This window comes from Loxodonta africana, chromosome 2 (genome assembly GCF_030014295.1).
Source record: "Loxodonta africana isolate mLoxAfr1 chromosome 2, mLoxAfr1.hap2, whole genome shotgun sequence".
Taxonomy (NCBI): domain Eukaryota; kingdom Metazoa; phylum Chordata; class Mammalia; order Proboscidea; family Elephantidae; genus Loxodonta; species Loxodonta africana.
The window spans coordinates 139,576,397-139,602,416 of NC_087343.1; the positions used below are offsets into that span (position 1 = coordinate 139,576,397).

At 37.4% G+C, this 26,020-nt stretch overlaps 1 protein-coding gene across 4 annotated transcripts in view; it reads left to right on the forward strand.

The window, feature by feature from the left end:
• DTWD2 (DTW domain containing 2) overlaps positions 1-26,020 on the forward strand; it is a 173,373-nt gene that overhangs the window by 13,665 nt on the left and 133,688 nt on the right. Inside the window, exons 2-4 of one of the 4 annotated variants that reach the window (XM_064276065.1) lie at positions 15,402-15,441; positions 18,076-18,145; positions 23,905-24,116. The exons of 1 other annotated variant lie outside the window; for it this stretch is intronic. In XM_064276065.1, coding sequence (XP_064132135.1) covers positions 18,143-18,145; positions 23,905-24,116 — 215 coding nt within the window. In that variant the 5' untranslated portion in view covers positions 15,402-15,441; positions 18,076-18,142. 2 more of the 4 variants (XM_064276071.1, XM_064276053.1) reach the window with 2 other exon arrangements.

A 26,020-nucleotide genomic window follows, 5' to 3' on the forward strand; every position in this document is an offset into this window, starting at 1 on the left:
CTAAGGCAGATTAGGAAAAAAGATTTACTTCTAAAAATCAGCCAGTGAAATGGTCCTATCAGCAGCCGATTATGGGGATAGTGCAGAATCTGGCAGCTTTTTAGTTACATTGTATGTGAGGTCGCCATGAGTCAGGGATGACTGGCAGCAGCTAACAACACCAACAGTGCTCAGCAAAGATTCATAAATTTTCTCTTTTAAAGATAAAAATGATGTGTTGGATTTTAGCTTTTTGCAGTTACATTTAATTAATACTTTAGGATTATAATCCATTCCACCATTTTTTCACTTATTTCTAGTGAAATATACTACCTTTTAAAAGCTCTTTACTCCTTTAATGTGCTAAGTATTTTATTTTAACTGACTAAAATACAGTTCTAAAAATATGGAGAATAGTTAGATGTTATCAATAAAATATAAAATAATTGATGACTTTTTATATCTTATTTCATCAGGCTGTTAAAGTTTTCTTAGTTCCCTGGGTGACCTTTTATACATCTCTGGTCATAATAATTTTTAAGATGCATTCTTAAATGTGGGTGATTAGTGAGTCACAGTTATTTGGCCATTTACTTAAACAGTTTTAGTTTCTTTTAATACATTACTGTAATTGTCACAATCTAAGGAGTTCCAGAAACTGGTTTTGTTCAGGAAGTACACACTGAATTTAACTCCTCAGCAGAATCTTACTCATTAGTAACACAATAACACTTTTTAAATATGAATGGAATTTTTTTTAAAGAAACCTAAATTTGTAATTTATAACAAGGTATAAAACAAAACAAAACAAAACAAAACAAAAACCTAGAAACTCTGTTGTCATCTAGTCAATTCCAACTCATAGCCACTGTATAGGATGGAGTAGAACTGCCCCGTAGGGTTTCCAAGGAGTGGCTGGTGGATTTGAACTGCTGACCTTTTGATTAGCAGCTGAACTCTTAACCACTGTGTTACCAGGGCTCCATTGCAAGGTTTAAACCTGTTGCCCCCAATTCGATTCTGACTCATGGTGATCCTATAGGACAAAGTAGAACTGCCCCACAGGGTTTCCAGGGAGTGGCTGGTGGATTCGAATTGCTGATCTTTTGGTTAACAGACAAGCTCTTAACCACTACGCCACCAGGGTTTCCATTACAAGGTATAAAGAAAAAAAAAAAAATTTTTTTTTTTTTTTTTTATTACAAGGTATAGATTCTATAAATTTATTCTTTCTTTTATGGGTGTCTTGTTACAAAACCTGGCTATATACCATTTACCTCTTGGCTCCATCACTGTTCCCCCATTTGCAAACATAACAAATTAAATTTTTTTTTAGATAAAAACAAAATCTTGCTTGTTCTCCCCAGAGTATGTGTCATTAGAAACTATTTGAGAGGAAACAGAAAGGCTGAGAATCATGGAACATGGTTGATGTTCAAAATATTCAGTGAATAAATTGGCAAAATCCATTCATTCAACAAATATTTTGGAGAACCAACTTACAGATATAATGAGCAAACCCTGGTGGTGCAGTGGTTAAAACACTCAGTTGCTTACCAAAAGGTCAGCAGTTCGAATCCACCAGGCTCACTTTGGAAACCCTCTGGGGCAGTTCTACTCTGTCCTGTAGGGTTGCTATGGGTCGGAATCAACTCGATGGCAATGGGCTTTTTTTTTTTTTTTTAAATATACATTATTGAAGATGGCACAGTGGTTAAGTGCTCGGCTGCTAACCAAAAGATAGGTGGTTGGAACCCACAAATTGCTCTGCAAGAGAAAGATGTGACAGTCTGCTTCCATAAAGATTTACAGCCTTGGAAGCCCTGTGGAAGCCCTACTCTGTCCTATAGTGTCGCTATGAGTCGGAATTGACTCTATGGCAATGGGGTTTTGGATTTATGCTTCATTGAATTTGGTCTGACTGAGCAGCAGGGTACATCAGTCATGGGTTGGTAGGTAAAGATGAAAAATGGTAGTTCCCAGTGTTATTAGTTTTTTGGTATCACCACTTAGAACTGAGAAACAAACTGTTTTGGTGAATTTAAAATCAACTAGATTATAGATAATTTTAAAGGTGAAAATTTCTAGAAGAAATTTAATTCTTTGTTTCTATCAAAAGTATCATATACCCAAGAGAAAACTCTTCATTTGTTCTTTCCTGTTAGTACAGAAAATATCTGCTTATTCTTTGAAGTAGCTCATTCATAATATACGTGGGAAGCTAACTGATTTATAATTTACTGTGCACAGTAATCATATGTTCAAAGTTGAGCAAAGATGATGTATGTTAAGAGGGATTTTTTTTTCTTAATTAAGTCCCTACAGAGAGTCACCAGTTTTAAAAACCACATTAGAACTTCCTAAATGTTTATTTTCCCCAAGAAAAATAAGGATTATATTATTACTCTCTATTAGACAGAAGTTTTCTTTAATGAACATCCAAGTGCATTAATTCCTTAAGTTTATTTGTCCCAAATGAATAATTTATAGTTCTGTTAATACTTTTGTAATGTAAAGAAAATATTCAGAAATAGCCTGGTCTAAAATTTAACAACCTTTATAAGGAGTTCACAAGTTACAAAATGTTTTTATGTATACATTTACATTTAATGTGTAAGATAGCCTTGTGATTTAAATAGTATTATTCTGTTTTATAAGCAAAGACACTTTTTAGGTCAGAGCTGCCTTTAGCTTTCATTGCTGTATTACATATAATGAGCATTGTATGTAAATGAGCAACATCATTACCTTTGTTTTTCTAATACATGTACTAAGTACTTGTAGTGAGATGTTTCTTTGCCTTCTAATCCATAGACTCTTTTCTTTTCTCCATTCCACTTTTAGTTATTTTGGGAGGAGCAAGTTTTAATTTTCTTTTTGAACGTCATGCCTGTATGTCCTGAATCCTTTACCACTATCTACATGTGATCAAGTTTTCAGGTCTGTTGGTAGCTTCTCACTTTTTACTCAGAAAGGCAGATATGAAGATATTACTAAGAATTTATTTTTTCTCTGCTGTATTTTGTTTTGTCTTCTTTTCTTCTTCCCTTCCTGCCTCTTTTTCTTCCATCCTTCCTTTCTTTTTTCTTTCCGCTGTCTGTCTCTGTCTTTCTATTGGAAGCCTAGTCATATGGTTGTGGGAAAAGAGGAATCAAGTGAAGTAAGTGGACGAAGTCCCAGGATTACCCAAAGAGAAACAATTAAAATGTGTGAAATGAGCCTGCTATCCTTGCAAGGGGTTAGAGGTCTGTTTGTTTATGTACACTAGCCATTTTCTTTATACAGTACTGTACAAGTTAATCATAGCATGTAGACTCCAGAGTTTGACTGCCTGGGCTTGAATTCCTGCTCTGTGACATTAAGCAAATTGCTAAATATCTCTGTAACTCAGCTTTACCAGCCATAAAACAGATAATGATGAAGTCCAATTTATCTATTTTTTTCTTTCTTTGCCTGTGCTTTTAGTGCCATACCTAAGAATCCATTGGGAAAAACAACGTTTTGAAGCTTTACCCCCTATGTTTTCTTCTAAAAGTTTTATGTTTTTAGTTCTTATATTTAGGTGATTGATCCATTTTGAGTTAATTTTTATGTATAGATTGAGGTATGTGTCCAACTTCATTCTTTGCGTGTGGAGATCCAGTTGTCTCAGGACCATCTGTTGGAGAGACTAGGTTTTTAATTTGTAATTCTGGAGAACTATTAGGGTTCTCCAGAATTACAAATTACACTAGGTTTTTAATTTGTAGTTCTGGAGAACTATTAGGTTACCTAACATGCTAAGAATTGGACTCTAATAGTGACTACTTTTATTTATTAAATTAATTCAGGTATAGCCCCTGATCAACTTTTCCTTTCATAATTACTTCATTTTTTACTTTGCTTTATATAATGTAATGTAATAAAGATATAAGACTGGCATTGTAACACATCATCATTTAATTTACATAAATAAAGTAATAAGGAAATGTTTATTTTTTCTGTTGAAAAGGTGTGAAAACCATATATTATGGGAGAAACCTTGAGGTGACACCTAGTCAGGCTTTTTCTTTAAAAAAAAAAAAAGATTTTGTCTTTTCTGAATACAAAATAGGTAGAAAAAGACACACATTATAGAAATATATAATGAAGCATAACGTTTTCCAGTCTAAGACTAGAAAGAAGGACCTGGCAGTCTACTTCTGAAAAGCATTAGCCAGTGAAAACCTTATGAATAGCAGCAGAACACTGATATAGTGCTGGAAGATGAGCCCCCCAGGTTGGAAGGCACTCAAAAAACGACTGGGGAGGAGCTACCTCCTCAAAGAAGAGTCGACCTTAATGATGTAGATGGAATAAAACTTTTGGGACCTTCATTTGCCCATGTGGCGCAACTCAAAATGAGAAGAAACAGCTGCCAACATCCATTAATAATCGGAACCTGGAATGGACAAAGTATGAATCTAGGAAAATTGGAAATCATCAAAAATGAAATGGAATGCATAAACATCAACTGAAATGGACTGGTATTGGCCATTTTGAATCAGACAATCATATTGTCTACTATGCTGGGAATGACAACTTCAAGAGGAATGGTGTTGCATTCACCGTCAAAGAGAACATTTCAACATCTACCCTGAAGTACCACGCTCTAAGTGATAGGATAATATCCGTACACCTACAAGGAAGACCAGTTGATACAACTATTATGCAAGTTTGCACACCAACCACTAAGGCTAAAGATGAAGAAATAGAAGATATATATCAGCTGCTGCAGCCTGAAATTGATGGAACATGTAATCAGGATGCATTGATAATTACTGGTGATTGGAACGCGAAAGTTGGAAGCAAAGAAGGATCAGTAGTTGGAAAATATGGCCTTGGTGATAGAAACAATGCTGGAGATCGAGTGATAGAATTTTGCAAGACCAAAGACTTCTGCATTGCAAATACCTTCTTTCACCAACATAAATGGCGACTGTACACATGGACCTCGCCAGATGGAACACACAGAAATCAAATTGACTACATCTAAGAGACTATGGAAAAGCTCAATATCATCGATCAGGACAAGGCTAGGGGGTGACTGTGGAACAGACTATCAATCGCTCATATGCAAGTTCAAGCTGAAACTGAAGAAAATCAGAGCAAGTCCAGAAGAGCCAAAATATGACCTTGAGTATATCCCACCTGAATTTAGAGACCATCTGAAGAATAGATTTGATGCATTGAACACTAGTGACCGAAGACCAGATGAGTAGTGGAATAATACCATACCTGAAGAAAGCAAGAAGTCATTGAAAAGATAGGAAAGAAAGAAAAGACCAAGATGGATGTCAGAGGAGACTCTGAAACTTGCTCTGGAATGTCGAGCAGCTAAAGCAAAAGGAAGAAATGATGAAGTAAAAGGACTGAACAGAAGATTTCAAAGGGCAGCTCGGGAAGACAAAGTAAAGTGTTATAATGACATGTGCAAAGAGCTGGAGATAGAAAACCAAAAGGGAAGAACATACTCAGCATTTCTCAAGCTGAAAGAACTGAAGAAACAATTTAAGCCTCAAGTTGCAATAGTGAAGGATTCCATGGGGAAAATATTAAATGACACAGGAAGCATCAAAAGAAGATGGAAGGAATACACAGTCATTATACCAAAAAGAGTTAGTCGATGTTCAACCATTTTCAAGAGGTAGCATATGATCAGGAACCAATGGTACTGAAGGAAGAAGTCCAAGCTGCTCTGAAGGCATTGACTAAAAACAAGGCTCCAGGAATTGACGGAATATCAATTGAGATGTTTCAGCAAACAGATGCAGTACTGGAAGTGCTCACTTGTCTATGCCAAGAAATATGGAAGTCAGCTTCCGGGCCAACTGACTGGAAGAGATCTATATTTATGCCTGTTCCCAAGAAAGGTGATCCAACCAAATGTGGAAATTATAGAACAATATTATTAATATCACATGCAAACAGAATTTTGCTCAAGATCATTCAAGAACAGGTGCAGCAGTGTATTGATAGGGAGCTGCCAGAAATTCAGGCTGGTTTCACAAGAGGATGTGGAACCAGGGATATCATTGCTGATGTCAGTTGGATCCTGGCTGAAAGCAGAGAATACCAGAAGGATGTTTACCTGTGTTTTATTGACTATGCAAAGGCATTTGACTGTGTGGATCATAACAAATTACGGATAACATTGCAAAGAATGGGAATTCCAGAACACTTAAGTGTGCTCATGAGGAAACTTTACATAGATCAAGAGGCAGTTGTTGAGACGGAAGAGGGGAATACCGATTGGTTTAAAGTCAGGAAAGGTGTGCATCAGGGTTGTATCCTTTCACCATACCTATTCAATCTGTGAAGTTGTGAAGGATTTCGTTTTACTTGGATCCACAATCAACAGTCATGGAAGCAGCAGTTAAGAGATCTAGAGACGCAAAAAAAAAAAAAAATCAAAAGACACATTGCATTGGATAAATCTGCTGCAAAGGACCTCTTTAAAGTGTTGAAGAGCAAAGATGTCACCCTGAAGACTAAGGTGCACCTGAACCAAGCCATGGTATTTTCAGTCGCATCATATGTATGTGAAAGCTGGACAATGAATAAGGAAGACCAAAGAAGACTTGACGCCTTTGAATTGTGGTGTTGGCGAAGAATATTGAATATACCATGGACCGCCAAAAGAATGAACAAATCTGTCTTGGAAGAAGTACAACCAGAGTGATCCTTCAAAGCAAGGATGGTGAGACTGCATCTTACATACTTTGGACGTGTTGTCAGGAGGCATCAGTCCCTGGGGAAGGACATCATGCTTGGCAGAGTACAGGGTTGGTGGAAAAGAGGAAGACCCTCAACGAGGTGGTTTGACACAGTGGCTGCAACAATGAGTTCAAGCATAGCAATGATTGTGAGGATGTCTCAGGACTGGGCAGTGTTTTGTTCTGTTGTGCATTGGGTCGCTATGAGTTGGAACGGAATCAATGGTACCTAACAACAATGATGAAGCATGTGAAGCTCACTTATAACAATCATGATGACCACCACTGCAGTGTAGTGAATTACTTAACATGGCCCTTCTAGCCATAGTCTTTGTGACTCCCATACAGCAATTGGGTGGGGCTGTGCAAATAGGGCATATGGACCTTAATGAGGTATGGTGGTGGTTGTATGTTGGCTTGGCTAGGCCATGATTCCCAGTATTGTGTGGCTGTCCCCCATTTTGTGATCTGATGTAGTTATCCTAATTATCCTCCATTTTATGTGTTGTAAATCCTAACCTTTGTATGTTAATGAGGCAGGATTGTCGGAGCACGTGACTGAAGTCCCACCCTTACTCAAGTCATCCCTTCCCTAAGGTGTGCCCTAATTACTACATATATATGTATGTATGTATGTGTGTGTGTGTGTATATATGTATATACGCACACACACACACAGACATATATGTGCTCTGGTAGGCCTCTCTTTCTCTCTGCATGTGGATCCTGTGTCATTGTCTGATGTCCGGTTCTTGGGACTTGAGCCAGTGGCCTGCCTTTTGACCTGCTGTTTCTGGGATTCACCAGCTTCTGCAGCCCCGTGGGCCAGCAGCCTGTCATATGGCCTGCCGATTTAGATTCATTGGCCCCTGCAGCTTTGTGAGTTAGAAGGAGCCTAGGCCTGATCCACAGATTTGGGACTTGCCAGCCTCCACAACTGTGTGAGCCATTTCCTTGATAGGGTTCTTGAGTTCTGTGAGATGTTGCTGCAAATTACAGAACCCCAAAACGGGAGGGAGAGTACTGAGGGGAGGAGTAGTAGTTGATGTTAGAGATGACAGAGTGATACAGCAATTTGGAAAAATTGGACATTTGGGACATCTTTAATCTCTGCCTCATAGGAATGAGCTTTGTGCTGATCCTTACAAAAGAAATTATTCATGTAACCACATACCCTTATTTACCAGATAACTGCCCAGTGTTTTTTAAACTTGAACATTTACGTCTTTCTTTGAGGCTAAGTCTTATAACTTAACAAAATGGTAGAGAAACAACCTAATCCAGCTTGGTGTATAGGAAACTGATAAATATGCCAGGAATCATTATGGGATTTTGGGAGGACTCAAACCTCCAACCTTTAGGTTAGTAGCTGAGTGCTTAACTGTTTGCAGCACCCAGAAGCTAAGATAGCTTGATGATCCAGGGAAAAAGGAATGCTGGTGATTGCTTCCAAACTATGCTGCTAGTTCTGTGAGTTTCCAAAGAGAAACAGTGGTATGTGCACAAGGCACGGTGGCAAGTGAGAATAAAGTGTTGGGATATGCTCCTCTATGAGTCTCTCATACTTCTTCATGTCTTTCTGGGTATGCTAAGAAATCAAGGCCCTGACTGTCCTTTACCTGGACCATTTCTCAGGGCTTTGCTTGCAGTAAGCAACCTGAAGGATATCTTCCCCCCAGTGAAGAGCAGGCTTGCTTACTGCTTATTGTAAAAGTGGTGATTCCCCAAGGTCAGCGTTGCCTTCTGTAACACAACCCACTGCGTGTGCAGGCATCTATCTGGGTCTCCCACTTCATCCCTGTGAGACTTGGGAGCATGGGAAACCAATGTAAACATTTGTATTATTTGCCATGCCGTGGATAATAGAGTCCTTTGTGTCTGATCCACGAGTCTCGTATTTTCCTACCGGCACCTATGAAATAGACTAACTTATTAGCTTTTATGTGGGGTGAAATGAAATCCCAGTATGTGACAAAAGGTACTACATTGTTTTTAACTTTCCTTGGGACTGTAATCCCTGATACAGAGTTTCTAGAAAGCTGGACCAGAACCTGTGACCTGGGAACATATGATCTAACCTGAGGTCCAAGGGAGGACCTTTCCCTTCTTGCCAACCCCAAATGTTATCACCGGAGACTAATTAGATAGCACCCGAACACAGAATAAAAGAGGGTAAAAGGAATGGTCAGGTCTGTCTCAAGGAGCATCTAGCCATCTGGAAGGAAGAAACAGAAGACAGAGAAGGCCAGCTTCCCCAGTAATGGGCCTATTATTACCATTTAGTGATATCAGTTTCTAGGAAATGCAGCTTAGTCAGTGTTTTGGAATTTAATCAACTCAATTAGATCAGTAGTGCCTCTTCTTGGGGAGGAAATAGGTAGCATGGCTTTTAGTCCAAATGGTGAGATTTAGTACTTTGGCATATGGCTTATGTAAGTATGATTTGGAATGAATCTTGTTCTATAGTCTCAGCTCATTACTGAGTAAACTCATCTCAGACTTTTCATTCTGCACGCATTTATTATATGTCTGCTTTACTGAGCTAGGTACTGCAGGTATTAAAATGAATGAAATTTGGCTATTACCATCAAGGAGTGTTATCTTTTTTTTTAATTTTTATTGTGCTTTAAGTGAAAGTTTCCAAACCAAGTCAGTCTCTCAGACAAAAACTTATATACACCTCACTATATACTCCTAGTTGTTCTCCAATTAGACAGCACACTCCTTCCCTCCACTCTATTTTCATGTTCATTCAGCCAGCTTCTGCCCCCCTCTGCCCTCTCATCTCTTCTCCAGACAAGAGCTGCCCACATAGTCTCGTGTGTCTACTTGATCCAAGGAGCTCAGTCTTCACCAGTATCATTTTCTATCTCAAAGTCCAGTCCAGTCCATGTCTGAAGAGTTGACTTTGGGAATGGTTCCAGTCTTGGACTAACAAAAGGTCTGGGGACCATTACCTCTGGGGTCCTTCTAGTGTTAGTCAGACCATTAAGTCTGGTCTTTTTACAAGAATTTGGGGTCTGCATCCAACTGCTCTCTTGCTCCCTCAGGGGTTCTCTGTTGTAGCCGGCGCCATCTAGTTCTTCTGGTCTCAGGCTGATGTAGTCTCTGGTTTATGTGGCCCTTTCTGTCTCTTGGGCCCACAATTACCTTGTCTTTGGTGTTCTTCATTCTCCTTTGCTCCAGATGGGTCGAGACCAATTGATGCATCTTAGATGGCTGCTTGCTAGCATTTAAGACCTCAGACGCCACTCTCCAAAGTGGGATGCAGAATGTTTTCTTAATAGATTTTATTATGCTAATTGACTTAGATGTCCCCTGAAACCATGATCCCCAAACCCTCACCCCTGCTACGCTGGCCTTCAAAGCTTTCACTTTATCATGAAACTTCTTTGCTTTTGGTTTAGTCCAGTTGTGCTGACGTTGCCTTTATTGTGTGTTGTCTTACCCTTTGCCTAAAATAGTTCTTATCTACTATCTAATTAGCGACAACCCCTCTTTCTCCCTCCCTCCCTGCTATCGTAACCATCAAAGAATATTTTCTTTGTTTAAACTATTTTTCAAGTTGTTATAGTAGTGGTCTAATACAATATTTGTCCTTTTGCAACTGACTGATTTCACTCAGCATAATGCCTTCCAGATTCCTCCATGATATGAAATGTTTCACGGATTCATCATTGTTCTTTATCGGTGTGTAGTATTCCATTGTGTGACTATACCATAATTTATTTATCCGTTCATCTGTTGATGGGCACTTTGGTTGCTTCCATCTTTTTGCTATTGTAAACAACGCTGCAGTGAACATGGATGTGGACATATCTGTTCGTGTAAAGGCTCTCATTTCTCTAGGATATATTCGAAGGAGTGGGATTGCTGGATCGTATGGTAGTTCTAGTTCTAGTTCTTTAAGGAAGTGCCGAATCTATTTCCAAAGTGGTTGTACCATTTTACATTCCCACCAGCAGTGTATAAATGTTTCAGTTTCTCCGCAACCTCTCCAATATTTATTATTTTGTGTTTTTTGGATTAATGCCAGCCTTGTCGGAGTGAGATGAAATCTCATTGTAGTTTTGATTTGCATTTCTCTAATGGCTGATGATCGTGAGCATTTCCTCATGTATCTTTTGACTACCTGAATGTCTTCTTTAGTGAAGTACCTGTTTCTGTCCTTTGCCCATTTTTTAATTGGGTTATTTGTCTTTTTGTAGTTGAATTTTTGCAGAATCATGTAGATTTTAGATGCTGATCAGAAATGTCATAGCTAAAAGCTTTTTCCCAGTCTGTAGGTAGTCTTTTTACTCTTTTGGTGAAGTCTTTGGATGAGCGTAGGTGTTTGATTTTTAGGAGCTCTCAGTTATCTAGTTTCTCTTCTGCATTGTTAGTAATGTTTTGTATACTGTTTATGCCATGTATTGGGACTCCTAGCATTGTCCCAATTTTTTCTTCCATGATCTTTGTCATTTTAGATTTTATATTTAGGTCTTTGATCCATTTTGAATAAGTTTTTGTGCAAGATGTGAGATATGGGTCTTGTTTCTTTCTTTTTTTTTTGCAGATGGATATCCAGTTATGGTAGCACCATTTGTTAAAGAGGCTGTCTTTTACCCATTTAACAGAATTTGGGCGTTTGTCAAATATCGGCTGCTCATATGTGGATGGATTTATGTCTGGATTCTCAATTCTGTTCCATTGGTCTATGTGTCTGTTGTACCAGTATCAGGCTGTTTTGACTACTGTGGCTGTATAATAGGTTCTAAAATCAGGTAGAGGGAGGCCTCCCACTTTGTTCTTCTTTTTCAGTAATGCTTTACTTATCCGGGGCCTCTTTCCCTTCCATATGAAGTTGGTGATTTGTTTCTCCATCTCATTAAAAAGTGTCATTGGCATTTGGATTGGAATTGCGTTGTATCTGTAGATGGCTTTTGGTAGAATAGATATTTTTACAATGTTAAAGTGTTCGTATCCATGAGCAAGGTATGTTTTTCCACTTATATAGACCTCTTTTGATTTCTTGCAGTAGTGTCTTGTAGTTTTCTTGGTATAGGTCTTTTACATCTCTGGTAGAATTTATTCTTAAGTATTTTATCTTTTGGGGGGCTACTGTAAATGGTATTGGTTTGGTGATTTCCTCTTCGATGTTCTTTTTGTTGTAGAGGAATCCAACTGATTTTTGTATGTTTATCTTGTATCCTGATACGCTGCTGAACTCTTCTATTAGTTTCAGTAGTTTTCCTGAGGATTCTTTAGGGTATTCTTGTGTATAAGATCATGTCATCTGAAAATAGAGCTATTTTACTACTTCCTTACCAATCTGGATGCTTTTTATTTCTTTATCTAGCCTAATTACTCTGTCTAGGACCTACAGTACAATATTGAATAAGAGTGGTGATAAAGGGCATCCTTGTCTGGTTCCAATCTCAAGGGGAATGCTTTCAGACTCTCTCCATTTAGGATGATATTGGCTTTGTATAAATGCCCTTTACTATGTTGAAGAATTTTCCTTCTATTCCTGTTTTAAGGAGCTTTATCTTTAAGGAGAGACATGCACAGAAGCAATTAATTGCAATATGACGTGAATAGTATGTTTTAAGAGTGCTGAAGTGGGAAGAACCCACTGCCTGGAGCTTCACAAGGGAGTTGGTATTTAAACTACTCCTTGGTACCTGGCTTTTCTCAGTAGCATTGCTTCTGTCTTGAATTTTTACAGCCCTGTACTAATTGAAGTAGTTTTCCAACCTCCATTTTGTCATCTGTCCAATCCCTTTTCAGCAAAGTTCATTATATTCTTTTATTTTAAAATTTCTTTTTAATAGTAATTCATTTTTATTGACTTTATTAAAGTATCATTTCACACCAGGTTGGAAGAACTATTCCTTTCTATAGTTTGAAAAGCATTGTAATAGAAAACTATACAAGGTGAAAAGTGAAGCCCCTTCCCACCTTCCTGTGTTCTCCAATCCTCCACCAAAACTATCTCATTATTGTCTGCAGAGTTAATAGCATGGTGCCTGTCTTTCCAGATATATACACCTGTGTATGTTGTTACCACCACATGTCTGTCAGTTTCTTGTACGTGGTGGCTTGCATGTTGCTGTGATGCTGGAAGCTGTGCCACTGGTATTTCAAATACCTTTTCAAAAGATAGTCAGGCTAGTGGAGCTTCCAGACTAAGATGGACTAGAAAGAAAGGCCTAGTGATCTACTTCTGAAAATAAGCCAATGAAAACCCTGTGGATCACAACAGAATATTTTCCCACATCATAGACGATGAGCCCCCTAGACTGGAAGGCACTTAAAATACACAGTGGCTACAGCAGTGGACTCAAGCACACCAGTGATCGCGAAGACGGCACAGGACCAGGCAATGTTTCGTTCTGTTGTATGTTGGCTCACCTTCAGTAGGAGCCAGCTTGATGGCGAATAAAAACAATATGTCAGCCAAATGTCACCATACACCACAGACAGATCCCAAGTAAGCGAGGAGAAAATTACTTTGACTTGGAAATGGGGTATTTTACCAGCACCAGGTGTTTTATGTGAGATGTAAGGTAAAGCACCTGATATTTTAATTGTGTTTTTTTACTGGTAGGCAGAGTGGCAATAATACGGTTTATTCAATTAGTGTAGACTGTCAAACTCCATCTTCAGAGCCAGCAGCAAATATCTTGCATTTTATTGCCTTCTTTACTTTTCTTTTTTAAATTGTATTTTAGGCGAAAGTTTACAGTGCAAATTAGTTTTTCATTAATTGTTTTGGGACATTGGTTGCAATCCCTGCAATGTGTCAGCACTCTCCCTTGTCTATCCTGGGTTGCCTGTGTCCATTTGTCCAGTTTTCCTATCCTTTCCTCCTTTCTTGTCTTCGGTTTTGTACAGGTGTTAAATTTCTTGAGTGTATTAGCTTTAAGCTTCTGCTTTTGGCTCATATTTTTCAGAATCTCAGGTTTATGTGTTTACCTCCAAGTGTTTTAATTCTAGTGTTGGGCCTTCTGGGGCCTAGGGCAGCTGGGTAGAATTATGTCTTAAAAATTTTCATTGAGCGTTAAATGATTATAACAGAATCAATAGAATATAGTGATTAAGGGCCTACGTTTTGGAGTTAGAACTGGATTCTAGCCACAGCTTTGTTTTCTCTTTGGAAAGTTACTTAACCTTTCTAAGCCTTGTTTCTTCATATGTAAATTAGGACACTAATACTACCCAGTCTTTGTGAGAGTAATGTCTTTGTGTCTGCCCAGAAATCTCATATTTTCTGCCAGACTAATTTGTTAGCTTTTAAGTGGGATGAAATAAAAATAAACTGTGTAATAATACCTAATTTTTGTGAGAATTAAGTGCAGATTAAGTTTTTAGCATAGTGTCTGTAACAAATCTATGTGTTAAGTTCTTCCTCTTCACCTTCCTTTTTTTTCTGTCCTTCTCTCACTCTTCCCACTCTTTTCTTTCCTCTTCTCCCCTTTATTACCTCCTTCACCTCTATCCTCCCTCTACCTTTTTTCTCTTCAGTGCTATTATTTATGAAGTTAGTTTATTTTGCTGCTAGCCAGTTTCTCTCCTGGTAGGGTTGTTTTTCTAGATTTAAAGGTTAAGATTGATTGGTTCAGTGCCTTTTTCTGTTTTTTAGTGGCCAAACATCTCAGAACAATACTTTTCTCTAGTTAGACAGTAGTAGAGCTTACAACGCTGGTTTCTGGGAATAGTCTCTGAGGTTTACCTTTTAAGCCTCAAATTTGGGGTAAAAGTATCTCAGAATATAAAATTTTATTATAGAAGAACTTTCTTGAGAAAGTTGAGTCATCACACAGGTAATAGTTGCAGATCTGGTTTTTCTTATTAAAGGTGCAGATTTTACTGTTGCTTTTTTTTTTTTAAATCTAGAATTTTTTTCAAAGTCAGATCTCAGAAAATTGTACTCTAGTGTCTATCTGTAGAATTGTCAAAATCAGATGATTTTATAGTCTTTAGAGCAAGTATCTGTAGCACAAGTTCTTCAAATATTGATAGATTCATCTTTCTTTCATTTCATGAAAAAATTTAGGATAAAATACAAGTGTCAGAGCCCCCAAATACTTGCCTGTGGGTGATTTTGTTACCGACACAGAAATTATATCCGGTGTTTGGATTGTTACTTGCAAAGCAGAGGACATACTACATAGCAATAGTGATAAATGTGACAAAAGGGACCTCTGGGTCAGCAAATTTTGAAGAAATATTTCTGGTTAGGAATTTTTCCCCCTTTACATATGAGACTGACTACCTAAGCTTCACTAATACTTTACTATTAGTACTAAGATTTTATTGTCCATATCTTTAACATTTTAGCTAAAGAACTAGTAATACTTGGTGGCGCAGTAGTCAAGAACTTGGCTGCTGCCCAAAAGGTTGCCAGTTTAGATCCACTAACCACTCCTTGGAAATTGCGTGGGACAGTTCTGCTGTGTCCTGTAGGGTTGCAATAAGTCGGAGTCGACTTGACAACAGTGGGTTTGGTTTTTGGAAGGCAGTATAGAAAGATTGGAAACCCTGGTGGCATAGTGGTTAAGAGCTACAGCCGGTAACTAGAAGATCAGCTGTTCGAATCCACCTGCTGCTTCTTGGAAACTGTGGGATAGTTCTACTCTTTCCTATAGGGTTGCTATGATTCAGAATTGACTCGATGGCAACGGTTTTTTTTTTTTTTTTTTTCAGACTATCAGAAGATCTGAGAGAAGCAGACTTTGAGACAAAGGTTTGAGTGTGAATACTTTATTTGGGAGGTTCAGGGAGCATTGGTTGAGGAGTACAGAAGGGTACTATGAGTTGGAATCAACTCGAAGGCAGGAGGAAAATTCTGAGCTATGTATCATACTAAGCAATTGGAGCTCAATCCTGTAGGGACACATAGGGAAACTCTGGGAAATAGTATAAAACATATGCCTCAGAATTATCCTCATAAGGCATAAGGGAGCCGAGGTTACTATCCACTCATTTCTGAAGTACGTGCATGCAGCACATCCTTTGAGGGTTCTGGAAGAAGTCTTTAGGTACAAAGATGTGGATACTGGCAGTTGGAAGTTAGCAGGGGCACATGGAAATGGTAAATCTGAGTGAGTGGTATGGATGAAGCCTTGCCTGTATCTGTGGTTGCATCCAGAGAAGTTTATCACGAATGTTATTCAGGACCCATTGCTAAAAGTGGAGAGATAACTGTGTGTGTTGATAAAATGTGCTTTAAAAAAGTAGGCATTTAAATTATTACTTTTCTCTTTTTGGCATGCAAGCACCAAATTATATATTAAGGAAAAGAATTGAAAAATGAGTTGTGACATAAAAAATCGGTAGCACTATTATTTTCTCTTATGTAGTAAAGTAGCACTAGCCTAAACCTTAATATATTTTCTCTATCTTATGTCAAAGAAAATTCTTATAATTCTTTCTGAGCTTCTTTGAAGAAATAGACATTTATGTAAAATTAGGAGAAAACTGCCCAATAAATCAGGTATTCAAAATATATATTTTAAGTATAGACAGATTTTCATTAAGGGAAAGAGGAAGAAAGAACAAAGAATAGTTGGTCCACTTTAACCTTTTAACCTTGACTCCTTGCTTGTAAGGGTGGACATTTACACTTTAGTTGGCCAGTGGATAAGGAGCATAGAATTCTACCACGTATGGGACTTATAGGTTCAGTTTGATAAATCATGTGGATATTCTTTATTCATTCAATCATTATTTAATATCCAGTAGCCAATAAATGCACAGCTGGTGTCATATAAAAATGATTAAAAAATTGTCTTCTCCAGAATTTATAATGAGTCGAATGAGAGAGAAACATGGGACAAGTAGTCACATAACATATAAGACAGATTGTGGAAGTATAAAGCATGAGTGATTAACTTAAGAAAACTATTTGCTATTTTTTCCATTTATTAATATTTCTATAAAAGGGGAGAAAAATAATAGGGTAACTGAATACCAGGTGCTTACTTTATCATTAAGATAAGATGAACACTTTTAGTTGATCTATCCCTTTGTCATCACAGTTTTATTAGGGTGCTCAAGTTGAAATCAACTCAATGGCAGTGGGTTTGGTTCTGGTTTTATAGAGCTATTATAGATAGTCGTGTCTCTGGACAAGAGGCTTTTATTCTCAGGGCATCTGACCCTTTGAAGGCTTCTTCAATTATAATAACATTCACTAATTTTTTTCTTAACTATAGACCTTATTGTAGGAACAAGCTAATCTCTAGGCCAAGGATCTCTAAATTATTTTGATCACTTATCCCAAACAAACAGGGATGCACTTCTGATAGGTATAGTTATTTATTTATAATTACATACATTTATTATATAGTAACGTGATGTGCCTTATAAAACACACTTAAGGTATTAAAAAAGAAGGAGATAATGATGAAATATGCTATATTTTTTATTAAGTGTTAATTGTGATAGAGTCATCTTATTGTTATCCATTTTGTATTATTATCACAATATATATGTAGAATTAGGTTCATTGTTAACAATAGTGGATATAAATCTACTGTTCAAATACTCTTTTTGATAATTTCTACTTATTTTTACTTTTTGTCAGATTTGATTAGATTTCCTAACTCTGATGAAGAGTTAGAATACAGGGTAAGAAGCAGCTCTACTATATTCTTGTTGTTCTTTTGTGATTGTGCTGTTAGAATTTCTTCAGTATAGATTCTTAATGGGTGTATATAGTTTCTTTGAAGGTGTCATTGTCAACTCTGTGTGTGGGTAAGTGCAGAGTATCTAACCTGTAGGAGTTATGGAACTCCTGCTCTTCTCTCAGGATACCATGTATCAGGATGACACATGGCCATCTGATATACTTACCAAGGAGGGAGTGTTAGTCTGTATACTAAATATTAAAACCTACTGCCGTTGAGTCGATTCTGACTCATAGTGATCCCATAAGATTCCCAAGGCTATAAATCTCTATGGAAGCAGACTGCCACATCTTACCCCCATGGAGCTGCTGGTGGTTTTGAATTGCTGACCTTTCTGTTAGCAGTCGATTGCTTTAACTGCTGTGCCACCTAGTAAAGCTTAGTTATAAATGGAAGTAATTATATTTTCTTCTTGCTCCCCATTGGATCATCTTACTTAATCCACTCACCGACTGCCGTCAAGTCGATTCCAACTCATAGTGACCCTATAGGACAGAGTAGAACTACCCCATAGAGTTTCCAAGGAGTGCCTGGTGGATTCCAACTGCTGACCTCTTCGTTAGCAGCTGTAGCACTTAACTACTACGCCACTAGGATTTCGCTTAATCCACTGGGAGACCAATATTGTAGGCTTGCCTCTGGCACAGGTCTCTGAAACTCTTATCTAAACATGTTTCTTCTCTTTTCAGAGTTACTTCCTCTCGTGCAACAGTGACGTTTTTCTAAGTGGATCCTTCTTCCATTCCTAGAGCCAGTATGGTAAAAGAATGTGGTAATAAAAACAGATTTTAAGGGTATAGTAATATTGTTGCTTTTACTTAGACCATTCAGATATGGAACATATTCCACATTTTTCTTCTGTTTATGAGATGGAAGTTCATTATGGTATTATATTAATAAAGAAAAGTGGTTTCTTCTTTCACTGGCTATGTTAAATGCAGGTTCAGAAATTTCAAAACTATAGCTTACCTTCTAGATTATTTTAGTTTCTTTAAAATGACAGCAGAGGGCACTGTGGTATTTAGCTTTTCAAAACCTATGTTAAAATTAGAAAGTTGTTGACATTTTTATGTGTAATGCAGTATATCTGTTTAAGTAATTCAGTAAGAAGCTATGGTACTCTTTGTTCTTTGTTTTTCACTCTGTTGGGACTGTAAAATTTTGTTGAGTATTAGAAAATTTGAGATGTCCTACTTTTCTGGGCTCTACTTTTTTTTTTCATTTTTCTGGGCTCTACATTTCCTTTTATTTAGTGAGTAAAGGATATCCTTTAAAAATAGTAATTCTTGTAAATCAATTCTCTAATCCTTCAAGTTTGCCTATGTGAGATTATCTTGATTAAAATCAGTACTTTGGGAAAAATAGCTTTCGGTGAATATTGTGTAAGAAATTTATTTAAACTTTGGTGTTTTTTGTAGGTCCTAGCATCTCTAGTCCTGTGTCAGATGTAGTTTTATTAGCCTACCGGCTGTCAGAGATAGCATGCTGAAGGTGACAGATTATCTTGTACTATAGTATTCACTTCAGAAGTGAGTCAACCTTAGTCTGACAGGAAGCCTCCATATTTATTCCTGCATCCTTAATGAGAAAAGATGAAAGAGCTTACTTGATAAAATTCCCTTAAGGAAAATATTTGAAGATTCCATCAGTATCTTAAGAATATAATTAACTTTAATCGATTATACAGATTTTAAAGGAGATAAACACCATTGAGTGGAAAAACAGTATTTATGGTACATTGGTATATGTAGAGAAAGAAAATATCTCAGCTGTTACTTTGGTCATGCTATTTAAGTTCTACTCCTATAGGGTTGCTATGAGTTAGAATCAACTTGACGGCAGTGGGTTTTATAAGTTAGCTGAACACAAAAGCCATAGCATGATTACATTCTCGTGTAGCATTTATCTGCTATTCAGTAGTTATTCCCCAGACTTTCTTCGTGCCTTTTGGTTACCAGCTTTATGAAAGAGAAACTGAAAACCTGTGATGTGCCCAAGGCCACATAGCAAAACAATGGCACTGTCAGTGATAAATCTTAATAGTTATTTCCCAAACTGTGCCCAATTGGTGAGTTTATATTTCTTTAGATATTAATTTTTTTGTCAGATCTGTATAAATTCTAGAAGTAGTTTGATTTTTATATTAAAATGAATGTTCATTATTTATCAGTAATCAGTTTTGATGTATAGTTATCTGTTTTTAACCTGTCAACCGTAATACTCTATAGGAAGCAAGGGGCTTTACTTTTAATCTTTCTAACACCAAACCAGTGGGAACGAAAAAAGCTCCGTGAGGGTAGGAATCTTTGTTTTATTGTCCCAAGTGCCTGATGTCTGGCACATGGTGTGTGCAATAAATATTTGAATAAAATTTGTTGAATTTGTAAATTATTTAATCCATTATCAATTTAAAATATTTAAGCCTTCAAGAGTTAGAAGGTTTTTTTGTCCATCGGGCAAAGATTTTAGATCAAGGAGATCAGATACTCTGCACTTACCACTAGTTTGCTGGGAGGTGCTGTGACAGTTGGAAACCTAGTCACCAGCATAATGCACGCGGAGCATTGTAGGGGAGGTAAAAAGTATGAGAAAGATTGATGTTAAAGATAATAAGCACAAATTCATCTTAGAAAGTGACTTGCTAAATATAAAGTTGGTCAGTTGGCAAATTGTAAATTTTTTAAGAAAGTATTTTATTAGTTTGAAGTAATTGTAATCAGAATTAGTTCAAGAGGACGTGCTTTAAAATAAATAGATAATGATGTTGTATGAGCATATCAAATCATGAGCCAAAGTAATTAGTTTTAACTGAAATCACTGTAATAGTGTTTGCACATAATATGCTTAGCTGTTTTTCCTTTGGTAAATATTTTCGTTAGTAAATATTTTTGTCTATTCTCTTATGTGCTGCAATTTATCAGAGTGATTGCAAATTATAACAAAGGGAGATCCAAGACTCTGAATTTCATTTATAATACAAACTAATTTCTTAAATATTATAGAGCAAGTAAAGAAAGTTTAAAATTTGATATTAAAGAAAATGAAGGGATGGCATGAGAAATTGTAGGAGAAGGAGAAAGGCATCCCAAGATGGAGGTAAGAGGGAATGTAACGGTATTAATTAATGTATTCAACAGTATTTATTGAGAACCTACTATGCTGGGTGCTGGTGATACAGCAGTGAAAAAGTTAGGCCAATCCTTGCCCCAGTAGCTTACTTACATCCTAGGAAAGGAAACCTACATGTGGATAATATAATGTCAGATAGCGATGCAGTACTCCAAAGAAAAATAAATCAGGTTCTTAAGGTCACTGTGAGTCGGAATCGATTCAATGGCAGTGGGTTTGGTTTTTTTTTTTTGGAAGAGGATAGAGAGTGATAAAGAAGAGGTGGATTACTTTAGAAAGGGGGATTGGAGCAAAGACCATTATGAAGTGAACGATCAAGCCATGCAGATTATCTGAGAGAAGATACTAGGCAGAGAGCTGGTAATTAGCATACAAGACTCGTAGTCCACCTGAGCTGTACTGCAGTGCTAGACTGCTCCAAGGACTCCAGCTGCAAAGGAACACTTGAGCCTGCTCTAATACAAGCTGTGGCTCCTGGCCTAGATCCTTATGGTATCAAGTGTGGCCTATGGTAGTTAACAGGTTATAAGACTACTGGAGCTAGTTAGTGATCGGAAGGCCAAATTTTCAATTAGAGGGAGTTCGGTTAATCCTTGGTCTACAGCAGTGTTGTTTATTATTCCTGATTACTTCTCACAAAAGTTCATCAGGGTTTGCCAATTACCAGGTGAAGATAGGATTAGATAATTGGGCAGGATTTAAATATGAATTTAATTCAAGTCACTTGGAAACACATCAGAGTGGACACCAGTAGGGCCTTGGTTCTCAAACTGTGTTCCTCTCCCCATTACCCTCCACCTCCCACCCTCACCCTCTAGCCCCCTCCAGCAGTACTAGCATCACCAGGGAACTTGTTAGAAATTGCAGATTTGCAGGCTCACCTTAGCAATCTGTAGTTTAAGGAGCCCTGCAGGTGATTCTGATGCATGCTGAAGTTTGAAACCATTGTACTAGAGGATAAAAAGTTGAACGGAACACCTGCTCTTAGAGGAGCCACTATCTAGAAGGGAGCGGCAGATGTGAAAATAAAATGTTGTAATATGATGTGGTCAAGTGTTAAAGTAGAAGTGAAAATAGACATATTAAGGAAATATGTAGGAATATAAATGAAAGACAATGAATTCAGCCCTTGGAGTAAGAGAAACTTGAAAACAAGGGAAGAGAGGAAGGTCCTGGAGTATAAACAACATGGTGGTGGTTAGGTACTGTGCTTAAAATAATGTGGTAAGTATTATACTCCACATATTTGTGACTTAAGTTGGCTTTGTGGACTGGGCTAAGAATCTAACCAGTTCCAGATAACCAACGTTTGGAGCAGAGTTAGTAAATGTTTCTATTGGTTCCTAGATTTGAAGATAGTTTTATTTCTTTAGAGAGTTGTATTCTGTTATTTAGATTTTTAAAGCTGTATTTTAGAAGGCAAAAAATGTTTCAGTTTGATTTATTTTTTAAAATTAGTCTTCTTTGACATTTTCACTGAGCTCATTCACTGAGTCCATTGAGGATAAATTGTTCATTTTTGTAGAGTTTAAAAAGGGCAGTTTGTATAAAAGTTGATTTTATGATACCACTGAGGAGCTACAGTTATATTGAAGTTGTGAATGATTTTAAAAATGCCTCAGATAAATTGGAGTTAAATTCAGTTTAATAAAAATGCTACATAACACATTTATTGAATGGTATCATGTATTATAAAACATATAGTAATAGGTGGTTCATCTACTAAAGGTTAGAAATCAACCTTTTAGGTGAATGCTACTATGGCAGCATAGGCTACTAAGACTTTTGTCTGTAAAAGATTAAAGCAAAGGGTTTTGAACCCACACTTTTTCTTTTGACAAAATTTGAATGGAGTTAATAATAATAATAATAATAATAAAATTCCAAGTTGAACTCCATTCCACGTGTAGAAATACTACTAGGTTGTAACTACTCTGTTTAAACTGCCTGGTTATACTGGAGAAACACCAATTTTTACCTGACTTTTTTGTTGCATAATGTATTCAGTCTTTGGATCATTTTAGTTTGTGTTTTTGATAAAAGACAATTCAAGATTTTCAGCATCATTTTTACTAACCATATTCGATATATTTTTTATAGCTTAACTTTTATTATAATAAAATGATTTTTCGTGCTTTTATCAGAATTTGGGCTTTTATCTTCTTCTGGCATAAAGTTTTTATATATGATTCAGGAAAATATGTAGCCTTCCACTCCTTTCTCTCCTTTCTGTAATCATAGTCCTGAAATAGGGAATAGGTAAATATTATCAGTGCTAAAAGTTTTAGTCTAGATTGAAGATGCTGACTTTGACCTGGATGCAGTACAGCTGTTGCCTGAATCCAATGCCTTTTTAGGTATAGCTAGATGCTATGCCTAGTTTCTGATAAAGATCAAAGACCACAGCCTTCAGTATGGGTTACACTTCAACATAAAGGAAACAGAAATCCTCACAACTGGACCAATAAGCAACATCGCGATAAAGAGAGGAAAATACGGATGTTGTCAAGGATTTCATTTTACTTAGATCCACAATCAATGCCCATGGAAGCAGCAGTCAAGAAATCAAATGATGTATTGCACTGGGCAAATCTGCTGCAAAGGACGTTTTTAAAGGGTTCAAAAGCAAAGATGTCACTTTACCCGAGCCATGATATTTTCAGTTGCCTCATTTGCACGTGAAAGTTGGACGATGAATAAGGAAGACTGAAGAAGAATTGATGCCGTCAAATTACAGTGTTGGCAAAGGATATTGAATATATCATGGATTTCCAGAAGAACAAATAAATCTGTCTTAGAAGAAGTACAGCCAGAATGCTGCTTAGACGCAAGGTTGGTGAGACTTTGTCTCATGTACTTTGGACATGTTATCAGGAGGGACCAATCTCTGGAGAAAAACATCATGCTTGGTAAAGTAGAGGGTCAACAAAAAAGAGGACGAGACTCAATGAGATGGATTGACACAGTAGCTGCAACACCAGGCTTGAGCATAGCACGATTGTGAGGATGGTGCAGAACTGGGCAGTGTTTTGTTCTGTTGTACATGGGGTTGCTATGAGTCGGAATCAACTTGATGGCACCTGTGATTGTTAAGGTTGTGTATCAACTTGGCTGGGCCACGATTCTTACTGGTTTGGCAGTTATGATGTAGTTTGGCAGTTGTATACTGATGTGATCACCTGTATGATGAGATTTGATATAATGTGATCACCTCCATGATGGGATCTGCTGTGAGTAGCCAATTAGTTAAAAGGGAGTTTCCTTGGGAGTGTGACCTGCATCTGATATAGATGTGGCCTGCATTCAATATGGGTGGGCTTTCTGGCAAGGCTAGTGGGCTGTCACTCACTGTGTGTCCTGAAGCTGGCTCCTGTTTGTCTGACCTCCAGTTCTTAGGACTTGAGCTAGAAGCTTACCTGCCATCTTGCGTTCAGATCTTGGGATTGTCAGTCTTCGCAGCCTTTGAGCCAGAACCCCACTGTCTGACCTGCCAGTCTTGGGTCCACCAGCTCTTGTGGCTGCATGAATCAGGAGAAGCATCTGTCCTGACCCATGGACTTGGGATGTTCCAGCCTCTACAACTGCGTGAGCCATTTCCTTGGTATAAATCTGTCTATATATTTATATGCTTTACTGGTTTTGCTTCTCTAGAGAACCCAACCTAAAACACATCTAGCCACAATGAGATAGCTAGCTAGCTGCTGGCAAGTCGACTCCGACTTTATGTACAACAGAATGAAACATTGCTAGGACTTGCACCAGCCTCATGATTGCTGGCATGTTCAGGTCCATCACTGAGGCTATTATGTCATTCCATCTCATTGAGGGTTTCCGTTGCCCTTGCTGGCCCTCTACCAAACATGATGTCTTCCTCCATTCAGCTGAAGGGAAATGATCCTTCCTGATGACGTGTCCAAAGCAAGCAAGTTGGACAGTGTTCTGTTGTCATGTCATCTATAAGGTTTTCATTGGTTAATTTTTGGAATAGATCCCCGGACCTACCTTTATGTATGTTGTTGTTATTAGCTACTGTTGAGTCAGCCCTGACTCATGTCACCTCTATGCACAAAGGGATCAGACCACTGTGATTCACATGGTTTTCATTGGCTGATTTTTGGAAGTAGATCACGAGGCCTTTCTTTCTAGTCTGGAAGCTCCTCTGAAACATGTTCAACATCACAGCAACATGCAAGCCTCCAGTGACAGGCGAGGGTGGCTGCTCTTGAAGTGCAATAGGCAGAAATTGAACCCAAGTCTCCTGCATGGCAAGTGAGAATTCTTCCACTAACCCAGTACTGCCCTTTGCTTAGCTTTAGTGAAGAGTTAATCTCTAAATATTAATTATTTGATAATTTATTAGAATCATTCTTATTTTAGCATACTAAGGTGTTTTTTTTTTTAGTGTTAAATATAGGCAAATATACATTCAGTGAAAGTCAGCAAATGTGAAAAAGAATCTGCATTTCAGTCGTTTCTTAATTTGTCTTCTAAGAACTTTTTAGTTTTTACAGTTTGTTGGGTATACAGTGGTATCTCATGATGGTTTAATTTGCACCTCCCTTACTAATTAGGTTGTATATAATTTTTTCCATTGAATTTTACATTTTTTTAAAAAATAGTAGCTTTATTAAGATATAACTTATATACCATAAGATTTATTCTTTTGAGTAAATACTCAGAGTTGTGCAACCATCACCACTATCTAATTTCAGAACATTTTCATTACCCCAGAAAGAAAGCCTGTACCCATTAATTGTCACTCCCCACTCATCGGTCCTACGAACCCCTGGAAATCACAAATATTCTTTGTCTCTTTGGGTTTGCCTGTTCTTGACATTTCTTGTATGAAATCATGGCCTTTTGTGTATGACTTCTCTCATTTAACATAATGTTGTCGAGGTCCATCTATGTCATAGCATGTGTCAATACTTCATTCTTTTTGTTTTCCATACTTTATTTTATTTTTGTCTTTGTTGTTGCTGAACTTCATCCCTTTTTGTGGCTAAATAACATTCCATTGCATGAATATACCTCATTTTATTTATTCATTCATCAGTTAATGGACATTTGGTTTATTTCTACTTTTTTGGTTTTGTGAATGATGCAGCTATTGATATTTGTTTATAAGTTTTTGTGTGGACATGTTTGCAGTTCTCTAGGCTACTTACCTGGGAGTAGAGTTACTGGGGTATATGGTATCTCTATGTTTAACTTTTTGAGGAACTGCCAAAATGTTTTCCAAAGCAGCTACACCATTTTGCTTTCCCACCAGGAATAAATGATGAGTCCAAATTGACATGTTTGAATTGTGGCGTTAGTGAAGAATATTGAATATACCATAGACTGCCAAAAGAATGAACAAATCTGTCTTGGAAGAAGTATGACCAGAATGGTCCTTAGAAGCAAGGATGGTGAGACTATGTCTCACATACCTTGGACATGTTATCAGAAGGGATCATTCCTTGGAGAAGGACATCATGCTTAGTTAAGTAGAGGATCAACAAA